The 24,664-nt window shown below is 43.9% G+C and overlaps 1 protein-coding gene across 1 annotated transcript in view; it reads left to right on the top strand.

Moving 5' to 3' along the window:
* Positions 1-24,664, top strand: part of VIPR2 (vasoactive intestinal peptide receptor 2) — a 51,662-nt gene that overhangs the window by 3,008 nt on the left and 23,990 nt on the right. The window contains exons 2-4 of the mRNA XM_083467104.1: positions 5,485-5,587; positions 20,281-20,388; positions 23,274-23,371. Of these exons, the coding sequence (XP_083323230.1) occupies positions 5,485-5,587; positions 20,281-20,388; positions 23,274-23,371 (309 nt within the window). The remainder of the gene's footprint in view (positions 1-5,484; positions 5,588-20,280; positions 20,389-23,273; positions 23,372-24,664) is intronic.

Below are 24,664 nucleotides of genomic sequence, written 5' to 3'. Positions count from 1 at the left end.
GCCGGAGCACGATTTCTGTTCTCATCCTGAAGCAAAGTTCTTAACCCGAGGTAATTTTTCTGGGTTAACGGAGTCTGTAACCTGAAGCGTATGTAACCACTGTATTCACAAATCCACACACTTTTCTTTTCACTGTTCAGTAAAATGAACAGTGTGTCAATAGAAAGCTTCAGATCGATAGGATTTATTGAGTTTATCAATAGGATTCAAAGGTAAAGGGAATTTTTAAAGGGTCTTTTTTAAAAAAAATAATACAGGAATATATAGTATGCCCAAAGGAAGCTAATGTTTAAAAATGGATGGCTTCTTGTTTTAAGCTTTATATCTTCCTGTTTGCTCTTTTGGCTTCTTCTTGCCTCCTAGACTTCTGCTTTGCTCTTAACTTTCTTTTCAAATCCTTCCGATATCTCCCTCACACTTTCTCTCCCATGTGATCATTTGCACTCTGGAAAACATAGGGCAAACCCTGGATGAGGAGCTGTTTTGTAAACAGAAGCATGTGCTTGCAACCACAGGCATCATGCAGAAGAAGGGCAGCTCAGTGGCAGCACATCAGCTTTGCGTCCAGATTCAGCTCCCCAACATGTCTAGGTAGAACTGGGAATGACTTCTGTCTCAAACCAGGCTGCCACTCAGCATGGGCAATACTGAGCAAGATGGACCAGTGGTCTGACTCAGGAGACAGCAGCCTCCTGGGTACTTGCCAGAAATAAAGCAGTTTGCTGAGTGCTCCTGAAGAAGCAAACCCCTGTATATAATGTGTGAAGTGACCCAAAGCCCTTGTCTTAAGTTATGTGTAAAGGTAAAGGTAAAGGACCCCTGACAGTTAAGTCCAGTCATGAACGACTCTGGGGTTGCTGCGCTCATCTCGCTTTACTGGCCAAGGGAGCTTCTGGGTCACGTGGCCAGCATGACTAAGCTGCTTCTGGCGAAACCAGAGCAGCACACGGAAACGCCGTTTACCTTCCCGATGGAGCGGTACCTATTTATCTACTTGCACTTTGATGTGCTTTTGAACTGCTAGGTTGGCAGGAGCAGGGACAGAGCAACGGGAGCTCACCCCGTTGCGGGGATTCGAACCGCCAACCTTCCGATCAGCAAGCCCTAGGCTCAGTGGTTTAGACCACAGCGCCACCCATGTCCCTAAGTGATATTATGTAGCTTGGCTTTTTAACTCCTCTATTTTCACATGTTCGCTTTCCATTCTGTTTTATAATGAACGTGTGGAGTTGCATTCTAGTGAGGTCATTGGTCCATTTAGCCTAGCATTCCTTATTCTGACTGGATCTTGGAATGCCATATGGGTGAATCATCCCTGTGAGTCCTCATCCCTCCATCAGTCCTCTGCAAAGGTTTATGCCACACATCACCTGTGTGTGTGTGTGTGTGTGTGTGTGTGTGTGTGTGTGTGTGATGCCCAGCGAAAAAAATGCAGGCAATGTTGTTACTCTGGCACAGCAGTTTTTCCACATTCCTGATTCCTGACTGTTTTATTGCAACATACTGTAGGATCAAGTCTTCCAGGACTTGGAAGTAGTTAAGTGTGATTTATCCAACTGCTGTTTTGCCAGGCTAATCTTCTCTATATTGTTCCAATTTTAGTATATGTGCTGCCGAACTCAGCACTATCGAACTGCTGTTTAATTCGCACATCAGGTGGAATTGCATAAAAGGACCTTGCAGCAGCAGGGAACCACCTGTTATTAACCAAGCTTGGTAAATGATGCCAGTTAAAAATGTTGGATTGTTTCCAAATTGCTTATTTTCCCTATCCCTGAAAGGTGTTTTTTCTTTTTTACAATAGTGAACTATTAATGGCCGCAGTTCTTCCTATGCGATGGCTTGTAGAATGCCCATTTGTATTCCCTACTTTCCAAAATCATCTTTCCCCCCCCTAAATGTGCATAAGGAAATAACTCCAGACTCCAAGCACGCAACACTGTGAATTCATTAGATCACTTGGTGCCTAAAGGCCTTTCATAAAGTGCATATGATTCAAACTGGCTTATTTGTTGGAAAATGAACGCTTTTGCACAATGCGGCACGCCTGGAATAAAGCGAGCGGGGGCATTGCACATCTTCTGCAATTTCCGCAGCTGATGTATATCTTTCAAACAGCACCCTGAGCTTCATTGCTAAATCACTGTTTAGAGAACATTTAAATCATGTGATTTAAAGATTTAAAAAAAGAATATTTTTAGACATTTGTTTAATCGACAAATGATAAACACTGAGAATTAAAGTTCACTAGTGGTACACAAAGCTGCATCTATGTTTCGTTTTGTGATTCTCATAAGTAATCTTAATAAGAACCTGCAGGATCAGGCCAGTAATCCACCTACTCCAGCACCCTGTTCTCACAGTGGCCAGCCTCTGACTACGAATTTGTCTAATCCTCTTTTAAAGCCATCCACATGGCTGGCCATCGCTGCTTTCCGTGGGAACGAGTTCCATAGTTCATCTGCTGCATGAGAAAGAAATGTCTTTTATCTGCCCTGAATCTTCCAATCTCCATTGGATGCACACAAATTCTAGCCCCATGCAAGACGGAGAAAAACTATTCTCTGTACATTTTCAGTCCTAAAAGGAACTGGGCCACGCATTAGAACATTGTGGTCCAAGAAAGATACTTGGAAAAGGAAACTAGCATTAGAAACCACTATATTTTCATAGTTGCCATACTTTCCCCCCGGCACTGCACCTGTCCATAAATATAACAAGGCTTATATATTTAATGTTATGGCTGAAGCCCAAATTGTGGTTAATCTCAGTCTACACTGTTTAGAAGCAGGCTCGTTTCAATACATTATAGTTAAGACTAACCACTGTTTGTTGGGTTCTGATAATGGTGATGATGATGAATTTCATTTCTATACCACTTTATATCTCCAAGAAAAAATCTCAAACATGTCCACAGTCCTTGTGGCAATGTTGATGGAAGGGCAGGGAGGAAGAGTATGTGAGCTCAGGTAGAGGCTAGAATTGTTCTTGTCACAATAAACCATGGTTTGGTTGCGTATTGTGGTACTTTAACGCAGGGGTCAGCAAGCTAAGGCCCATGGGCTGGAAGAGGCCGGTGGAGGTCATTTGACCGGCCCCCGAGCTGCCCCCGAACTGAGTTGCCCGTTCTCGTGCTGCGCATGGGGACTCACTTCCGTGGCGCCAAAAATTGCGTCTGCGCAGACGCAGATCCTAAAAATCGCAGGCGCACGCGCAATCCAGCCCACTGAGGGAACTCCGTGGGACTGATCCGGCCCAGGCAAGATACACCTTGCTGACCCCTGCCTTAACGCAACCAATGAACCATTCCAATTCAGAAGAATAATTAATACAAAGAGTAACAGAAATGCTTGCACAGTACAGTGGGTTTCCCCACTGCACAGCATTTAAGAAATAAGATGTACGAGGAAAGGGGAGAAGAATAAAAAGTCGTCACGTTATAATTTGTGATACTGTACTTTGTTCTTATCACGCTAGATGGGTTCTCTTCCACCCTGCTCCATAGTTAGCCAGGTTCTCTTCTGATGACAAAAATGTACATTTCCTTCATTTATAATAATGTTCCAAGTTGCTCTGAAAAGCTGTGAGTCACTTCAATCAATATTTTCAAATATCCCTGTGGTGACTAGTGATTGCCAACTGTAGTGGCATTGTTCACTGGGGAATGTTCAAGGCAGCAATCAAGGATGTTTCTTTGTACAGAAGAGTGCGGTTTTCAAAGTTCCCATTGGCATTGCTTGGGAGCCACCAGGCTGCCAACATTTAAAGCCCAGTTTGGGGAATCTTAGGTGCTGACAACGTAGTAAACGCAGCAGTTAAGAGGCTGAATGGTGAACCAGAAAGTCAGCGGTTTGAATTTTGTTTCTGCCATTGTGTCTTTAGCCACAATGCCTTGACCTCAACCCCCTGGGAGATACCCTGTGGCCACTGCTGGCACCTGGTTGTGGAGGCCAGAGCTCAAACAATGGCATTAATGAGCCTCAGTGGAAACTGTTAAACCAGAGTCAATGCTTGCAGCTGGATCTTCCTTGTATTCCCAAGTAAGGTTGTTCCTCCCAAATAGATCTTTCCTTCCAAGTAGACCTCTGGTGACAGAGCCTTCTGGAAGCCAACTAGGCTATGCACTGGGTCTACTGACACCTTTGCTCCTGAGGCCTAGAGGGTGATGCAGACTTGGGTGATGAATTGAGGACTTGGGATAAGGTTGGAGGAGTTATTGAGGGGCCTAGGCGAGTCATCCCTGTAATGGGATTATTCAGGCTACCTTGGACAGCAGCAAGTTCTTCCATATCTTTGTTTGGAGCTGTGCCCCTTTGCCTAGAGCAGTGTTTCCCAAACGTTTTTGGGCAACGGCACACCTGTTTACTGAAAAAAAAATCTCGCGGCACACCACCATTAACGCCCCGCCCCGTGACGTCAGCGCGCAGCGTCACGCCGGGAGGGACGCACAAAAGTGAAAGTTTTTTCCCTCGGCAGCTCCTCTCAGCTGCGCTCAATCCGCCTCGGAGCGCAGGAGCGATGCCTCTCTCTGGCTCTCCCTCCGCGCAGGCTGAGGGAGGGAGGGAGGGGCGCGTGTGACCCGTCTCTGCTGGGAGACCAAACCCAGCGAGGCAGAGTCGCGCGGAGGCGCCCAGGCAGCGCTGCCGGCTGCGAGGAGGAGCGCCAGGCAGCAGCAGGAGGCGCGGCCTCTCCTCGCCGCCGCCGCCCCGCCTCTCGCTGCCCGACTCGCCCGCCTCCCTCCAGGCATCTCACGGCACACGAGGCAACATCTCACGGCACACTCGTGTGCCGCGGAACACCGGTTGGGAAACACTGGCCTAGAGAGATTTCCCTAGGATCTGGGCTGGAGAAGTTAATGACTCCCTGTGGTCAAGGAGTGTGTTGCTTTACTAACTTTTTCAACCTGCAACATCAGACAGTTACCCATTAAAATGAAAAGCCACAGCTTTCATAGCTGGTTATCACTACCTTCTTAGCACGTCAAGGATTCCTCAGTTTCTGCTATAGAACTAAAATATATGTTTTGATACCAGTGGTTATTTTCAGCCCAAAATGGCATTGGGTTGTGCCCAGTGCTAGCCTTACTCAGAGCAGTCCCATTGGAATGAATGAACATCTTGATGTAAACTGCTCTTTCGGTAGATTTCATATATTTTGGCATGCATCGTGATTTGCATGTAAATTGTTATTTCTTTGCTACACGTACCTTCTGAGGAGTAATGATACATTCTAATGACACTTGGAAGCAAAGGGTCTGTTGGTTAGGGAGATTGAGTTTTGCTTCAGTCAGTCACTTTATTTGTTACAGTGGTTCTCTGCACGTTTGTTTGCTGAGTGAGTATGCAATTGTATCAGCATACTTTATTCAGCCTATAACTTCCAATGCTAATGTATTTACTTATTCTTGAAAAACCTAATAAAAATGATTAGGTGTGCTTAGTGTTATGAATATATTTCAGTCGTGTCCTTTGTTCAATTTAACAGGTAAATGGGATTCACCCGGAATGCAGATTGCAGCTGGAGCTTCATAAAGAGGAAATAAAGTGCATGGAACTTTTAAAAAATGCCAAAACCGTGGGTTTTAAAGGTAAGAAGACAACTTAGAGAGTGAAAAGAAAAGAGTGATTCAGTTGTGTAGCCTTGCAAATAAGTCCACAAAAGCTATTGGCCTGCAAATGGAAGGAACCTGTTAAGATTCTCATAGCCTCCATTTCCATGCTGGCTGAAAATGAATGGAAGGTCCCTTCTCTTTTTTCTTTTTTAAAAAATAATTTTTATTGATTTTAACATATAAATTATAAAATGTACCACAAAACTTATCACTTATACAATCTTTTTAGACTTCCATCAGCACCACCGTTTTATCCACTTCTTATACATTTCTTAACTTTATATTGCCTTTAAATCTCTTAACAAATTATCCTTCCCCTTATCCATTTTTGTAATACTTCCAATAATACTCCTCACAAAACTTCTTGCAAACCTACAAACGTCGGCTGATCTTCACAAATACTTTTCAAATAGTCTTCCTTGAATTTCTGGTCCCGCCAGTTTCGAATCCTTCCTGTTAGTTTATCTAGTTCTGCATAGTCCATTAACTTCATCTTCCATTCTTCAATCATCGGTAATTCTTCTTGCTTCCATTTTTGGGCCAATAATATTCTTGCTGCTAGGAAGGTCCCTTCTCATGGCCAGCATTGACATGGGAGAGGGTTATCCACCACCCCCTCTGCCAGCCTGTTGTGTTTCCATGATTACTTACTGTAATTAGTAAATTACTTTTATTTTATTCCATTACACGTAAAATAAACGTACAAAAACAAATGCAAAAATACAAAAATATCAGAAATGACAAAGAAAGGACCCACCCATTCTGTTAACTTTGTCAATAAAATCAGAAGATGTGAGGGGACATCTGTTGGTAGAAACATTTAGATGTCCCTATTTCCTGCATACGGTGCCACAGCGTCCTGGAAGTTAGTTGTGCCGATATAAATGATAGAATCTGACTACACAGTATAAAAAATGTTATGGGTCTTCTAAGCCTTTTGAAACCTTTATATTTTCTGCCCCTGCCCGGTTCCATTCACTTTCATACCACAGAGATATCTGAAGGTCTTCCACTTTTGTGCTGTGGATATCCTAGCTGCTACCAGAAGCCACAACACTAATTCTTTAGCTTGCAGTTTTTGAATATGACCGTCTCATATATTTAGAAGTGAGCGCTGTGGGATCATTTGTCTGGTAGTCTTTGAGACAGTATATACACATTAGACCAGAACTCTTTCACCAGTGGACACTCCCACGATAAATGAAAAGACATTCCTAATGCCCCAATGATGACATTCTAGCCCTCCAAGGGCAGGAGCAATTGGGAGTAGCAAATAGCACAATAGTAGATCCCTTATGGGAATATCGGAAGCTGCCTTGTACCAAATCAGACCATTGGGCCATCTAGTTAGGGTTGTCCCTACCAGCAGGCAGAATGAGGCAGGTGCTTTAGGTGGCAGATAGCTGAGGGGCAGGCAACAGTGAGGTGTTGGAGAACAACTGTGTGCTGAGCAATTTGTTCTGTGCCTCTGAGGTAGCCTTGGTGGAAGACGTTGTCCCATCATCAGTGCTGAAATCAGATTAAATGTTGGTTTTGGTCCATGGAAGAAGGTGGGTGATGCCGTCTTCATCAAATTGAGCTCTCCCTGCATATAGTTCAGTACTGTCTACATTATAGTTTTTCAACCTTGAGTCTACCAGATGCTGTTGTACTACAACTCCATCATCCCTGACCTGTCTGAGGATCATGGGAGCTGTAGTCCAGGAACTGTGGCTGAAGAACTTAGTTGTAGGGCTATACTTGAATCTGCAGGATTTCCTTGCACTACGTGAAGATGTTTGGATTTTTTAAAATGATAAAATGTCTTATGGGGCAATGATTACATTTTTAAGATGAGGAGAAAGTGCTTGGAAGGAGGTAGCTGATTCCATTCCTTTCCTGTCTCTGCTTTTAAAACAATTTTTCACTATGGCTTTAAGTGCAATGGAACAGAAGATTATCAAAAAGCAAATACAGAAGTGAAACATTTCCCACAAGCCAGTGCCTCAACCAAGGCCATCTGCTCACAGTGTAAATAAATGATCTTTCATTCTTCTCAGTAGGGAGACAATAAATACAGCAAAGGGTTTGAAACAGAAAAGTAAACACATATCTGCCTGTAAAAGAAAATGGATCAGTAGCAATGAATTCAATTAGACTGGGTGCTGTGAGTCAGAATTTTAAAAGAGTCTGTTATAGGATTTTTTTTTAATTGGCAAGGATATCTTTATTTGACAAGGATTATAAGGTTGCCAGCCAATTGGAAGGGTGGGTTGAGAGCCAATACAAGCCTGCAGGTTCCTTGCAATCACAGAGAAAATGAGAAAGCCTAATTGCTGTGCTGGTTTATTTTATTTATTTTCAGTTTAATTGTTGTATTTGTATTCAGTAGCCCTGTAAGATAGGTTAGGCCAAGAAGTATAGCAACTGGCACAAGGTAATCCAGTAAGCTTCTTGACTGAGTAAGGATTTGAATTTGGGTCTCCCTAGTCCTAGGTCTAGTGATCTGTGGAAGTGAGAGCTGGACCATAAAGAAGGCTGATTGCTGAAGAATTGATGCGTTTGAATTATGGTGCTGGAGGAGACTCTTGAGAGTCCCATGGACTGCAAGAAGATCAAACCTCTCCATTCTGAAGGAAATCAGCCCTGAGTGCTCACTGGAAGGACAGATCCTGAAGCTGAGGCTCCAATACTTTGGCCACCTCATGAGAAGAGAAGACTCCCTGGAAAAGACCCTGATGTTGGGAAAGATTGAAGGCACAATGAGAAGGGGACGACAGAGGACGAGATGGTTGGACAATGTTCTCGAAGCTACCAGCATGAGTTTGACCAAACTGCGGGAGGCAGTGGAAGACAGGAGTGCCTGGCATGCTCTGGTCCATGGGGTCACGAAGAGTCAGACACGACTAAACAACTAAACGACTAAACAACAACAGTCCTAGGTCATATTCATACCATATGTTTAAATGCTACGATACTACTTTTAACGGTCATGGCTCCTCCCCCCCCCCAATCCTGGGAGCTGAAATTGACAATTCCCAGAGTTCCCTGGGAACAGGGATTGACTGTCCGAACCAGCACTTGCCATGCAAACCAGGATCTCAAGCCAGGATTTGATCCTAGGTTGTTTGGGCTAGCAGAGTATGGATGAAATGATAAACCATGGTTTGTTTCAAAGCAGGATCAGTGTGCAGTGGGATAAGTATGCGAACTGAAACTCCTCACTGCTTATTCACGTAATGCCAAACCATGGCTTGGTGTTCTGTTTAAATGGAACGTCTAAACGTCTAACTCATTCAATCATGGCATTTGCTGGCTTGAAAGCGTATCTGACTGCAGGAAAGCTAAATAATTGCTTCAGTGAGCAAAGGACATGGAAGTGCTAGGAAACTAGGGGGGGTTGTGACCTCCTGCCCATAACGTGTCCTATTTATAGAGCACACAATAACTGCTTTAGTTGAGGCCGTGGGGAACTTTGTTTTAAACGGAGATGCAATTGTGTTGCTTTTATGGTTTGCTATGGGTCCAAAAACTGTGTGGATTGCCTCGTATAGATTTCAGGATTAGAGCATGCTTAGCAGTCACAAAGCCCACAGCAAGCAAACAACTCCGGAGATGAAGTTGAAGGATTTATCTAAGCACTAACTTCTCTACCTTCCACCCACAAGAGAACTGTTAAAGGCAAAACACTGCTGGAACTCCCTGGAACTTCTAAGTACTTTAGAAGATACCTGATGGATCTGATCAAAGACCCATCTAGTCCATCTTTGGCCAATCACATGCCTATGGGAAGCTCACAAGCAGAGCATGTATTCAATAGCTCTCTCCTGCTTATCACCTCCCTCAGCTGATATTCAGAGGCCTACCCCTTCTCAGACTTGAGGTAATATCCAGGCATCGTGCCAAGTAGCCATCAATACCTTCTCCTCCATGAAATCTGCCTTAATCCCTGTTCAGAGCTGTACAAATTGGCGGCCATCACTACACCTTGTGGGAACAGATTCCACACTTTAACTATATGCTGCGCAAAAAAAGATAGCCTTGTCGTTTGCCCCTGGCTCTTCCGAAGAAGAGTGGAACACAAATTCTCCTCTCTGCCAACCCTCACCGACAGCTTTAATTGCTGTGTAGCATAACCCTATCCCTGTTGACTCAGAAGTAAGTCCCCAGAAGTGGGTTATACTCTCAGGTTAAGTGTGTATGGGATTTGAGTTTAAGAGGGTAATCCTATAGAGGGGGTGGGGAGGGGAATCCATAACAGAGTTCCTGTTACTTACTACCCCTGTGGCCAGAGCAGAAAAATATGCTTTCCCCTTTTGTTTCTTTAATTTGACTTAAAAAAAATAAATAATTAACAGCAATTAGCCCTTGCTTTGGGCATCTTAAAGAAATTAGGGTGTTTTGGACCCAGGGCCACTCTGCAAGTGCCCTGATTTAGACACTACAACCAGTAAAACGGGATGCAGGTGGCACTGTGGGTTAAACCACAGAGCCTAGGACTTGCCAATCAGAAGGTCGGCGGTTCGAATCCCCGCGACGGGGTGAGCTCCCATTGCTCGGTCCTTGCTCCTGCCAACCTAGGAGTTCGAAAGCACGTCAAAGTGCAAGTAGATAAATAGGTAGTGCTCTGGCAGGAAGGTAAACAGCGTTTCCGTGTGCTGCTCTGGTTCGCCAGAAGTGGCTTAGTCATGCTGGCCACATGACCTGGAAGCTGTACGCTGGCTCCCTCGGCCAGTAAAGTGAGATGAGCGCCGCAACCCCAGAGTCTGTCACGACTGGTTACCTTTACCTTTACCAGCAAAACACCCACAGCAGGTAGAGTTTTCCATTCCGGTGAAGTTTTCTGCCAGCATTCTGGTGTTCTCCAGAGTACAGGGGCGTTCCTGCCATTGCATCACCTCTTTCCTAGTGCAGCAGCAGTTATAGCAGGGATGAGAAACCTATTGGACTACATCTGTCGTTGTCCCTAAGCACCGGCCATGTTGACTGGGGCTGATGGGAGTTGGAGTCCAACAACAGCTGGTTCCCCATCCTTGATTCCTTTAGTCCGTCAGCCAGGCTTCCAGCTAAGGACTTCCCTGCTGGTTGTTTTAAAAGCCATTTGGAGAGTTTGGTATGAACAGTGCTTTTTTCTGGGGAGATGCAGAGGGACACATACCCCTAAACATTTTGTGAATCTTTGTAGCTTTCTCCATTTACTGTATTTATTTTTCTTGAATCAAAATGAGAGTACCCCTAAACATTTATTTATAGAAAAAAAGTACTGGGTATGAATGTTGCTTAAAGGGAAGCTGCCCATTAATATACATGTTATATCTTGATGGAGCCAATATAACCCCCACATTAGACAGAGCTTTCAGGCAAGTTTGTTCCTCCCCAGAGCTACCCCTATTTTTTCCTCTCTAAAGTGATTCAAGAAGCAACACAACTCAGCTGTCTAAATATAGTAATTTCCAGAAGGCTGCTTGGGACACTCTGGCCTGGGTTGCCAGCGGGGTCTTCGCTATAGACCATTTAGGAGCATAGCTGTCAACTTTTCCCTTTTCTTGCAGGGAATCCTATTCGGAATAAGGGAAATTCCCTTTAAAAAAGGGAAACGTTGACAGCTATGTTTAGGAGATGTTCTGAGCTGGTTTTGCTACTGATAAACGGTCTGGAAGTGACATGTGACTCACATTGGCAAATTTGTTAACATGTCAACAGAAACTCACAACAAAACCCTCTGCCTGTTCAATCATCAGTAAAGGCTAATTCTCAGATTGTTGTGCATAGAATGGCAGTCCCAGTATATAAGAAAACCTAAAGTGTGGGGTTTTTTAAATATAGGCATTATAAGGATGTCAAAAAGTAATTTTCTATATTTAGTGTTGTCAACATTCGAGCTGAGTACAATATTTTTGTCCTGTATGTGTTTCTAATAGCAAAAACATATTTTTCCATGGTAATAAATCACTTTGGGATATTTCTTTTTCTCTTTCCAGTTTCTTCCATAATAATAACAAGGCTAATTGCCAAAAGACACACAAATCAAGCCTGAAACTATTATCAACATTCTTTTGATAGTCCTAAGCTGCATATTAATGATTCCTGTTGCCCTCGTGACGTTTTATAGTTGCATCTTTTTATTACCAGGTTCACTGGAACTAATTTTGGGTTACGTTTTTCTTTTCACATGCAGCAGTAATATGAAGTATCTATAAAACTCTTAGAATTATAAGCTGGGAAATGTGGAGAGAGTTTACCGTGTGTGCGCCTGTGTGCAAAAAAATCTTAGTCAATGCTTACTTTAAAAATTCATTCCCTTGGTTCTTAGCAGCAGGTTTGCAGCAGATTGATGAGAGGTAACAGCCATTTTAAAATGCAGTAGTACCAAGGTTTACAACTATAATCCGTTCCGGAGGTCCGTTTGTAAACCAAAACGGGTTGTAACCCAAAACGCGCTTTCGCCAATGTGGCCTCCAGAAATTTTTTGTTCGTAATCCAAAAAAATGGGTTGTAATCCAAAAAAAGGTTGCAAACCGGGACACTGCACTTCCGGGTTTGACATGTTTGTAATCCAAAACGTATGCAAACCAAGAGATATGCAAACCAAGGTACCAGAGTGTCTGGGGAAACCCAGCCAGATGGGCGGGGTACAAATAATAAATTATTATTATTATTATTATTATTATTATTATTATTATTATTATTATTATTATTACCACTATACAGGAGCACCTTGGGTTACGTTACCCTCGTGTAATGTAAATTTCAGGTTGCGAAAGCAGCAAACTCAGAAGTGTTTCACTTCACGAGCATGCACAGATGCGGTCTACCACCCCGCGCACATGTGTATAACAGTGATCCTTAGGTTGCGAAAACCTTGGGATCTGGCCAGACCTCCGGAATAGATCCCATTCGCAACCAGAGGCAGCACTGTGTAAAAGTTGAGATGCACTGAAAAGTCCATTCAAGTCTAGGCAACTCCCCATTTAATGGGGAGGGGTACATTCTCAGGCACCGCACATTTAAGTAGAATCGTGTATATTGGGGACGCAATTGAGAAAGCCTGCAAACACCCTGTACACCTCTGGAAACCCTTAAAAAAACCAAAAATCCACCACAATCACTCCCTCCAAACCTCCTTGCTCAAACTCAAACTCTCCACAGGCCTCAAAGACTCCTGGGGTTGCACTTGCAAAGGCTTGTGGGATTGCTAGGCACCATTTTTGTACCATTTTTATGCTCTTTTAGGGCTGTTTTTGCCTCTCTTCATTCCACTTCTGGGTTCGTGGCAATGCATGCATGCACATTTGCCTAGATAGTGCAGGTTGTGGAGGTCACAATGCAAAGAGCGATGGTGGTAGAGGAGAAAGGATGCCAACGCCTAACTGTTGTGATTCCGGACTCACACCTTGGAGCCTTCCATTAGCTCACTCTCTAGCTCCAGCAGGGGAACGTTCATCAGTAGTCTGTGTGTACACAAAGAAAAGCTACCTTCCTATCAACATCTTTCAGATATTTTCCACAAGTGAGGGAAAGATGGACCTTTGCCCTTCATCTCTGGAACAGACCCAAAAACATCGCACTGGAGCAAAAGAAGTAATTTATTTGGCTGTCCTTTGCCACTGGTATGAATTCCGCATCCAGTCGAGCCAGAAAGTTACTCATTTTTCAGTACGTGCATAATTACCAGCGCTACCAGACTTTTTAAAAAATATAAATTTAAAAAATAATAATTGATTGTCTTTTTGGGATTCTTGTGTGTCAGGTTTCTAATGCTCCCTTTGGCCTAAAATCAACTGGGGGGGGGGAGAAAGCCTGGTCTGGAGTCCTGTACATGGACTGAATCCTCTTTGAGGGGCCAGAATAAGTGCCGTAAATCAAACAAACAGGGGTTCTGCCCACATAGCTTTGCTAGCGACACCTAAAATGTGAAGTTACCCCAGATGGTAATGGACTGATTGTCCCTGGTTAGGATCAGAAATGGACCAAAAAAAACCCTTGAACTATATCCCCCACAAACTTGGAAAATAGCTCAGTTTCTTCCAGTCCAATTGGATCTAGTTAGCAGGTTGGGGAAGCTTATTTGACCTCCCATCGTCTTTGTCACCGTGGCTTAGCAAGAGAGAGAGGAGTGCAGCATCAGTGAGGCGGTGGAGTCAACAAGGTGCAAACGCTCCAATAGGAGCGCTGGATTGGCTGCACTGCTGCTGACCTCACCACCGCCTCACACAGAGATAGGGGACCCTTGTCGGTGGCACAGGGAGCACCATAGAGCACAGAACCTAACCATGTCACGCTGCCTGTTGAAACAGTTATGAACAGAAAGTACGACAGGAGTCCTGTGGATTATGGCTGCTGTTTGTGTACTCCAAGCCTGTACATGGTTGAAGACCAGAACACATGAAATTACAAACACACCACACCACCCGCCTCCACAAAGACCTATGGCAGAGCTCACAATATACCTGCACATCCCCATTCCACTGCTATGGTGGCAGGCAAGCTTGCTTGCCCCTGCGATTGAGGGGGCCGGCACCGCACAATGAGCTCACATCACATGTTCACGCCACATGATATGCCGGCGTGAGATGGGCACGCCACACGGGTTGCACACATTGCGCGGCAAGCACAAATGACGTGCGCATGTCGCCGTGAGATATTGAGGGGCAAAAGGGGCAATTACTTTGTACAATCCTGGAAGTCTGTTTCAAGCATTTTCTTTCAGGCTGGACATCAGTGGGTGGGCCGGAGTCATGTCAAATAGGTTTATTGACAGTTTGGCTTCGCTCGTATTGGATGCAGGTTACAAAGATAACAAGATCGGTATGGGATAGTTCTGTGGGGGTGAGATACGCAGCACGAGCCTATGCATGTTTATGCATGTTGGAAGTAACCCCATAGGAACATTTCTATACGCCCTTGCCCTAATAAAATTAATAATAATATTTTTATTATTATTTTTATTTTTATTTTTATTTTTATTATTATTATTATTATTATTATTATTATTACATTGTAAAATTAATGAATGCTAAAATGTTGAGGGTTGAGAAATATGGGGATTATGGCTGTAGAAGATTAAGTAAAAGGGAAAAAAAACAAGGTGAAAATTAGATAAATTTAAGGGTGAGGATTTGCTGAAACAAATTTGAAAATTGGGATGCAGAAAGGGAAGGTACGGGGAAGTCGCTGAAGTAAGGTTTAAGAAAAAAGGATCTGAAATTATACATGTTTGTTTATGTGTTTGTTTGTTTGTATTGTTTTGTGTTTATATAAATTGTGAAAAACCAATAAAAATTTTCAAAAAATAAAATTAATAACAACAACAACAACAATTATAACAACAACAATAATAATTTATTTGTACCTCACCCATCTGGCTGGGTTTCCCCAGCCACTCTGGGCGGCTTCCAACAAAGATTAAAAATACATTAAAATATCACACATTAAAAACTTCCCTGAAAAGGGCTGCCTTCAGATGTCTTTTAAATGTCAGGTAGTTGTTTATCTCTTTGACATCTGATGGGAGGGCGTTCCACAGGGCGGGCGCCACTACCAAGAAGGCCCTCTGCCTGGTTCCCTGTGGCTTTGCTTCTCACAGTGAGGGAACCAACAGAAGGCCCTTGGCGCTGGACCTCAGCGTCTGGGCAGAACGGTGGGGGTGGAGACGCTCCTTCAGGTATAAGCCTCCAATAAGTTTTGCATAGTCAAAAGTGGCTTACAGACATGTTTAAATAAAGTTGTTTACAGTCTGAGCAGGAGCATACAGATTGGGGGGAAGGACCATAGCTGGCTGGTAGAACATCTACTTTTCGTTATGAGAACCAGATAATGTTCACTGCAATGCCAACATTAAAAAGTGATCTTAAAACCGGAAGTCAAATGAAAAGTGCAGCCATAAAGAGGGAAGATCTTGCTGGCAAGTGACCTAGAGAAGTAGAGATTTACCCTTACCTTGGGAAGATATTTTTTGACCCCTCACCAGCTCCTGTCACAGGGCAAGAAACTTGGAGATGTTTCCAAACAGGTTATGCAAGATTACATATGCTCAAAGGATGTCATTGCATCAGTGTGAGGGACCCCTTTAAAAAACAAACATATAGATAATAGATTACCACTTCGGAAAATTTGATTGAAAAGCAGCTATGGGCAACTCTCTCTCTCTCTCTCTCTCTCTCTCTCTCTCTCTCACACACACACACACACACACACACACACTATAGCATTTTAAAGTATTCAATCAATCCTGTGATTGGGGAGCAGTTTCACAAAAGAACCTAATTAAGGTGATTGCAGATCATTAACTTGTATTTAACTCAGGTAGTTATAATTAATAGATTGAAACCCAAAAATAATTAACATAAAGTCAGACTGGTTTCCAATCCATAACTGTTATTTCATTATAATTGCTGTTTCTTTAAGATGCAATCCACACCATCAAAGTAACGACTTGTGATACTTGATTCTTCTATTGTAGGCCTTACATTTTTTAATATTTTTTTTGCATAAATCATTAATGCAGAAGAGGCTTGTATAATTTCACATGTCCCAAAGTCCTTATGCATTTAAATAAACACAATAGCAAATCTAGTTTTATGGGTTTGTGGTTTTTTTAAAATCTTTATTAGTGATACCCACCATCCTCTAGTACTTGGGCATCGTCCTGCATGACATTCCTGCAGCCATCACATGTTGGAGGCTGGGTGTTTGCAGCTGGGAGCCCACTCTTCTCTTCATGCAAGGAGCTTACTCGAGGGCAGCAGACTCCCCAATATAGACATTCAGCCCCCAGTGCCTAGAGAGGTGCAGGAACAGGGGTCAAAATGTTTGGGAAGGCACAGGGCCAATGGGCTCACCCCCATGGTGGCAATTGTGGTGGGCTGGGACAGTTGAGTAGGGTTCCTGGGTTGTATCCTGTGCTAGCCATACTCAGAGTCCTGCCACTGAAATTAATGCTTTTGACTAACAAGTGCATTAATTTCAATGGGTCTTCTCTAAGTAGAACAGAGCTGGATACTTAAAACCCATGAATTATTTGTGGGATTGAGTGTAGGTATGTTTGAACACTTTTAAGGATTGTATGAAATGTATGTTTGTAATATATGTAATATATGTGTATTAAAAATTTATTTATTAAATTTATTAAATTCTTTTTAATAAATGGGGGGGACCCATCTTTTTATTCAATACTTCACTGTCTTTCATCTACCATGAAATTGATGAGGGAGAGAGCCATATCAGTTTCATGGGTGCCATTTTTCTTCAGCTTTCCCCTCCTGTGAAAGTGATAAGGGAAAGGGGAACAGCCCTATGACTAGAATTCTCCTTTACATAATAAAGTTTGTAAATGTGGTAGATAACCGGAGATCTCTTTGACGTGCATGATTTATTCCTATGACAGAATTAACTTTTCTCATCACAATATTTTGGGGGCTCTTTCACTTGGAATTCTAAACGTTTCTGATTATACCCAAATCGTTAGATCCTAATGCATTTTGGTGACAAAGTAAAAATAATTCAGCCTTGTTAGTATTGCTGCCTTTTAGTAACCCAGTGCTTATTTATTGTGGCACTTGGCAGTAAATAATAATTTGTCCAAAGCAAAATCAATCATTGGAATAATATGCCAGAAGCAAACTAAAGCAGTTTTTTTAAGAAGTGATGGAGAATAAGTGGTGCTTTGGTTTGCCTTATATGCTTAATATATGTAAGAGTGTTGTCACGCTACAGTTTGCTTGGCCACAGGCAGGTGGCGCTGTGATGTGAAGCAGTCTTCTTTTTGTCTTCCTGACAATTGCTGGTATGGTTCAGTGTTCTTTTAATCCCCATTGCCTCTGTTAAAATAATCAAACTAGCAGGTGAAAGTACACACAAGGTACACACATTCAAGGCTAGAGGAAAGTCTGTTCCATAGCAGTGAAGGGGCAAGAAATGATTGTGAGGCAGCCAAGTAGTGTCAGAATCTAGGAGAGGGTCAGTTGCATAGCTGTCAACCGTCCCTTATTTGGCGGGAAACTCCCTTATCCCAGCGCCGTGTCCCGCTGCTGTCCCGGATTGATCATGTCCCTTAAATTTCCCAGGTTTCAATGCTGCCTGGGAGAAAAGGGCTACTACCCCCACCTCCCAGCCCACCCCCACTTGCAGGGATAAGACCCATCCCCACAAGGGTCTGCTTACATCGTGGCAGGGCCTCAGTGAGCACCCGTCTGTCTCAGGAGATAAGGGAGATGCCTTCAGGGGAGAATGTCAGCTTGTTGGAGAGTCCCAGCACCCGCCACCCAACACACCCAAGGGCCCATAACTCCCGGGGCGCACCAGGAGCTGCAAAGATAATGTGCAATCGGGGGCGGGGGCGATCCGCCTAAGGGGCACGACTGTGGTGCTATCTGGGGGCTTCCTTCCCCGAACGTAAAGCGGCCAGCTAGCCCCCCCCCTTCCCTGGACTCCAGCAAGACTTTGGGAGCTCTAAGCAGGCGGAGGTAACCGCGTCCGGCCCATCCTGTCGGGTGGCAGGGCTCACCCCCTTCTTTAAAGGGCCAGCGAGGAGAGAACTATCGCTGCTTCAGCCGCCTGAGGTATCCCTTACGACTTCAGCATGCACAGCTAGATATGCAGGGTCTTGCTCGGCACAAGATCTAGGGCACTGGCGGAGGAAGAGGAGGGTGGGGGGAGCACCCAGCCCCCGGCAGCGCAATCCCGGCAGGGCGCAATCGCGGCTCCCCACCCCGCCCCCAGGCTGCGTGCCAGCCCACCCCCTGTGCCGCAGCACGAAGCTCCGCCACTGCAGGCATGTGCAACAGGTCTCTTGGGAGTTGGACATGCCTGATCTAAGGGGAGGGAGATCCTTTTAGATTACCTGCTGCGCTGTTTTCCTCTGGGGCATTGTCACCTCTCGCCGGGACCTGGTAATGATCCTGAAGCCAACCTGCCCGAGCCGATGGAATGGCAGCTGAATCCTCACACACTCTTTTTTTCTTTTGATGACCATTCCCCTAGTCTATTTCCGTTGTCTTTTCACAGTACTGTACACGTCCGACATGGGGGAAAGGAAAGGAGCTGGTTGACTAAAATCCCTTATTTTGGCTGCTGATCCCTTATTTTCGAGGCTGCTGGTCCCTTATTTTCAAATCTGTAAGTTGACAGCTATGGTCAATTGAGTAGAGCAGGGGCAGAGAAGGTGGAGAAAGCAAAGCAGGTGTGACCAGGTAGCTGGACAAATAGCCAAAGGAATCTTGATCTGGAAGCAGCTGAAATTTTCAGGACCTTGGTTGACCTGACCAGGAATTAGGAACGGGGCAGAAATTTGATTTTGTTTGCATTTTAATGAGAAGCAAGTCAATCCATACTTTTTGAACCAAAAACACAATTAGGCTATCCTTTGAAATTTGCAGTTCTCCAAATTCTGAAGTGCAGGTCTCCAGCTAAACAATGCATGCAAAAATGCATAGATTAGGAGGAAGTATGCATTAAAAAGTGAAGTTCTCAACAAACATACGATTACTTAGGGAGACATGAATCAGCTCTATTTCTGCATGATTCATTGGTAACATTTTCCCCTTAGAAAGTCCATTTTAATAAGGTTCCAAAAGATTTGTTACCAAGATTTATGAGTATGTTGAAATTGTTCATTAAGCCTTGCTGCTTTTATAGTATAATTTTTTAAAACCAGGAAACAGATGAGGGCAATTGCATTAATTACATCATAATAACATTGCTTGCACGGTAATCTTTGTAAACAAACACATTCTGCGAGGGAAAGAGGTTGTTAACACAGTCTCTGCTTAATTAGGGTACACAGGAGTGGATCAAATTCTGCTTGAGTTGCTGATACAGAAAATCCTATGGGAGATAAGTCAACCAATATTTGTTTCTTATTGAGTCTGCAAATCTGTGTTGGATTGCCAGCATCCATTTTAGGTACCCAAGAGGCCAGGGGTATTATTTTTCCCTTCAAAATGTAAAATAATTGATAGGCAGTCACAGGCAGAACTGTGTGTATTTTGTGAGGGGAAGGATGGCACCCTCCTGTTCCACATACAGAAACTAACGGTGTTGGCAGCTGACTCTTAGCTCACCCCTGGCAGGGTGGCAATATCCTCCACAGCAGGCTGGCTTAGGGAGGTGTAGGGCATGCCATTTGGTACACTCAGACTCTTGAAACGTTGTCGCCATTTCCCACTCCACAACATCCACCACCTCAATGGGAGGCCTGCCCTGTCCAGACATGACTTATTCCCATTACCTGCAGAGATCCATCAGTGTTACCTCATCCTTTGCAAAGTACAGGAAGACAGTTCCTGATGGCAAAGAGCTAACAATATAAAACCTTCTACATTTTCAAAGTACTTGTTGCAGATGTTTCTTTGAATATTTCATAATAACCAGAAACACAGGTGCTTCCTGAGAAGTACAGTGGTAGCTCAGGTTAAGTACTTAATTCGTTCCAGAGGTCTGTTCTTAACCTGAAGCACCACTTTAGCTAATGGGGCCTCCCGCTGCTGCTGTGCCGCCATGGCACGATTTCTGTTCTCATCCTGAAGCAAAGTGCTTAATCCTAGGTACTATTTCTGGGTTAGTGGAGTCTGTAACCTGAAGCGTATGTAACCCGAGGTACCACTGTAATTGTGGAAGAGGGAAGAACACAGTGGGAGGAGGGATTCACTCAAGGAGCTCCATATGAGATGCTTTCTGCTTGTTTCTTCCAGGGTGTGTTGGGATCTGGGATAACATTACCTGCTGGCACCCTGCAGAAATTGGGGAAACCGTGACAGTACCGTGTCCAAAAGTCTTCAGCAATTTTTTCAGCAAATCAGGTAATATATCTTTTATATAATAGAAACCATATTGAGGTGTGTGTGTGTTTTTAAGGGGTTCTCATGTGCAGGTAACAACAGCCAGAAATTAAGAAATCATTTTTCCTATGAAGTGTTCATTTTTAATTTGGTGATGGGCAACTTACATACAGAAAGGACTGTTGTTGTCATTGTCGTTGTTGTTTTAATACCTGTATCTCAAGATGTGTACACTTACAAAGGCTTACTGCATGTCTATAATCTTGAAAACATGCAAGTGATTATATTCAGGTTTACATCAAGGCCATAGTGCTGAGCAATTTCTATGAATGTGTGTCATGGATATCAGGTCTGCAGGGTCTGTGACCCACCAAACCAAAACGCAGTCCACCAGCTGTATATGGTGTCCCATGGGACTCTGGGTTTTGCAGCTTGTCCAGAATGGTAAACACAGGGCAGAAGGGTGGAGCTTGATTATGCACCTGGTAGGCCTCGCAACTGATGACTTGTGGGCCCAGCCCTATCATTAGACAAAGTGACACAGCTGCCTCAGGCTGCAGTTGCTGAGAGATGGAAAGTGGGAATAACTGTGTGTGCCACGTGGTCTGCACTGCACCCCCTATTCTGCCCTGCAGTGAGATTCGGCTGCCAATCTAGTTGGCTATTGTACATGGAATGGGAAAAGGCACCATCTTGTCTTAGGCCACAGGCAGGAAAATATCTTCAGGGTGACCCTGATGACTGGTGGATGTCGACTGTTATAGGGGCCTGCCTTTATGTGGGTTATGGGCCACATTGGACCATATCTGTCCCCGGATCTATCTAGTACACCTGGCAAGAAGCAAGAGAATGCCTTAGGAGACCCCTAGGCCAACACTTGCCCCATCTCCAGCATCATTGGACCCCTACGCATGGGGCATAGCATTTGAACAGGACCCGGGGAACAGAAGTGTATGAAACCCAACATATGCTGACCTATTTTGCACAATATTTTAGATAAGATCTGAAATGTTGTGCAGGGCCTTTTTTAGAAGTGTACATTCAGCATCAGCAGAGGGTTGTGTCCTTCACTTAATGGTATAGCATGTGGCTTGCGTGTAGAAGGTCCCATGTTCAGTCCCCAGCATCTCTAGATAGGATTGGTTGTGTTCCCCATCTGAAATCCTGGACAGCCTCTGCTAGTCAGTGTAGACCATGGGTAGGCAAACTAAGTCCCGGGGGCTGGATCCGGCCCAATCGCCTTCGAAATCCGGCCCACGGACGGTCTGGGAATCAGTGTGTTTTTACATGAGTAGAATGTGTGCTTTTATTTAAAATGCATCTCGGGTTATTTGTGGGGCATAGGAATTTGTTCATTTCCCCCCAAAAAATATAGTCCAGCCCCCCACAAGGTTTGAGGGACAGTGGACCAGCCCCCTGCTGAAAAAGTTTGCTGACCCCTGGTATAGACAATATTTTGGTATGTGGACCAGTAATCTAACTCCATTATAAGGCAGCTTTCTACATTCTATGTTTCCGTGTTCCCACCTTGCTTATGGGATGGATTCAAGGGCAGGTATTCCCAATCCAACACGCTGATCTGATTATTTTAGGGTTACGGCTCCAGTCTTATTATGGATATGTAGATTTATTTAAGCATCGCCTACTTGGCAGGTGCATGTTTATGAATTATCGTTCAGAAGAGTTTCCTGCGATGTTTTGGGACAATAGGAAAGCCCTCCAGTTTGTTGTTCCTTCTAGAACTTTCTCTCATCTCTGCTCCTCTTCTCATAATTGGGACAAGCCTTTTAGAAACACATTATAAGCGAAATTGGGATTTGCTGTGTGTCAGAAGAATATTCATCTCTCCAGCTAGTTATTCATCACTGCAGGATCTGAAAGCTTTAATAACCCTGCCATAGATCATTCAATATCACCTTAAATAACAGTGTAGGGTAATGAAAGGCTTTTTATGAAGATAATTTTATTCAAATTACGTCCCCATCTAACACATTTATAGCCGCAAATTAGTCTTCTCAAAAGCTGGACGCTAATAGAACCTCTGCCAAGTGATTTTTAAATGTCACACAGAGCCTCCTGATCTGTTGCTGACGAAGAACACACCCATACCCGGTGGAAGTATTTGGTCATTTTTCTAGTCGTGACAATACCATGGATGGATATAGGGTTTTATTTTGGGGTGGTGAGAGACAACTTAGGTTATCTGAAGTAAGTGCCAAATATAGACACATGGGTTCTCTTGACTTCAGCGTCAAGACAGGGCAATCCTGATCCCTGGCTGGAAGCAGAAGGGCAGACTCAGCACTGAATCTAAAGTCCTGTCACCTCCATTGGCTTGGGAAGTGGGAAATGGCCAGTTTAGGGAAGAAGAAGAAGAAGAGGAGGAGGAGGAGGAGGAGGAGGAGGAGGAGGAGTTTGGATTTGATATCCTGCCTTTCACTCCCCTTCAGGAGTCTCAAAGCGGCTAACATTCTCCTTTCCCTTCCTCCCCCACAACAAACACTCTGTGAGGTGAGTGGGGCTGAGAGACTTCAAAGAAGTGTGACTGGCCCAAGGTCACCCAGCAGCTGCATGTGGAGGAGCGGAGACGCGAACCTGGTTCCCCAGATTATGAGACTACCGCTCTTAACCACTACACCACACTGGCACACTGGGAGCTTGCTGCTGGTTACCACTGGTGATAGCTTCTTACCTGCCAGGGTGAAACTAGGCCTCCATTGTGACTGGGCAACCACCACCACCACCACACCAACACTCCTCTCTGCTGGTGGAGGCTAGTGATGGTATACATTACTATAGGTTATAGTAGATTGGCAGCAGGAGCCTCAAGTCACCTGTGAGGGACAACCTTTTTAGTGAATTAGAATTCCATTCCTGATTGCTACACTTTCGCCCCTTTTGTTTAGGAAATATCAGCAAAAATTGTACAAGTAATGGTTGGACAGATATATTTCCAGATTTCTTCTTTGCTTGTGGATATAAAGAAGTTGACGAAGACAGCGCGGTAAGTCAAACAATTCTATGACTCGGAATCGAATGTACTGGAGAACTATTGAAATTTTAAGTTGCCAATTTGTGTTAATTAAAGGAAAACAAAATCAAGCTAAATGTTAGAGATGGAAACCATCCATATCAGTTTTAGAAAGTGCAACATAAAACACTGCTCCTGGAAGACTGCATAGGTCCATCTTAATTGTAGTGGCCCAAACCAATTGGCCTTTATGGGTCAAAACCAGCACCTAGAGTTGATTTTAGAAGGCAGTATGGACCCAGTGGAGATGCTGGAACACTGGTCGAATGTTCTAAAAATTCTAATTCTGCATATGTACTGAATCAAATATGCCTTATCATCAAATAAATCTTGTGTTTTCCATATTTGTTGACGTTTTCCTCCTGTGACACTGCTGACTAACTGCGCAAAGATTTTAAAACCAAATGATAAACTCTACCCCATACAATCTTGTTTCCTACAGTATTCACTCAATCAATTTTTTGGACCATTTTCAGGACCATACTAGGCCTCGTTTGAGAAATCATCCATTTATTTTTTTTAAAAAAAGATAATGCACCATAGTGCTGTGGAGGTAGAATTAAATCTTGTACTCTTTCCCCCATCAAAATCACCCCCCATAGCTGCTATTTGTCCCTACAGAGCAAAACATGCAGGAACCTATGAGGCCTGTTTGTTTTGCCCTGTGGAGCAAATAGCAGCTTTAGGGGGCATTAACTGGGTTAATGGGAGAGGGAGTTAGCTAGTCCTACCCCATTCCACATTGCCTTATGCATCTTTAGAGGTAAAACCTAGAGGAGGGGAAAGATGTAGAAATGGACTCTGAATTGCAGGTTGTTTTGGAACCTTGTGTGACGTTAACATATGAGAGTGCTGGAGGTGAATTAGTTAAACAAGTTACCCAGTAAGAAGCCTGGGGGGTGGAGTCAGAGGGACTATAAAACCAGCTCTGGGAGGGGTGAAAGGGGAGTTCGTTGGGAGCTGGGTGGTTGGAGTGGAGTGGGATAGAGCCTGTGGGTAGGTTGAGTTAGTGTAGCGAAATAAGTTGAGTGAGGAACAGTTAGGAGCTAGGAAGACAAGTACCGTAAATATCTGAGAGGTGGTTTAGTGAGTGAGAGCAGGTAGCGGAAGTTATAGGTCTGGATAGGCACCCTATGATTGTAATTGACCGATACCGTTTATGAAACCACATGCTTGTTAAACTGCAATAAATAAACAGAAATTTATGTTCCAATTTAATCCTGACTGGACTCAGTATTGTACCAGGTAGGGCCTGGGTGGTGGCAG

This window comes from Podarcis liolepis, assembly GCF_965112155.1.
Source record: "Podarcis liolepis genome assembly, chromosome: 12".
NCBI lineage: Eukaryota > Metazoa > Chordata > Lepidosauria > Squamata > Lacertidae > Podarcis > Podarcis liolepis.
This window is presented reverse-complemented; position numbering and strand designations above follow the sequence as displayed.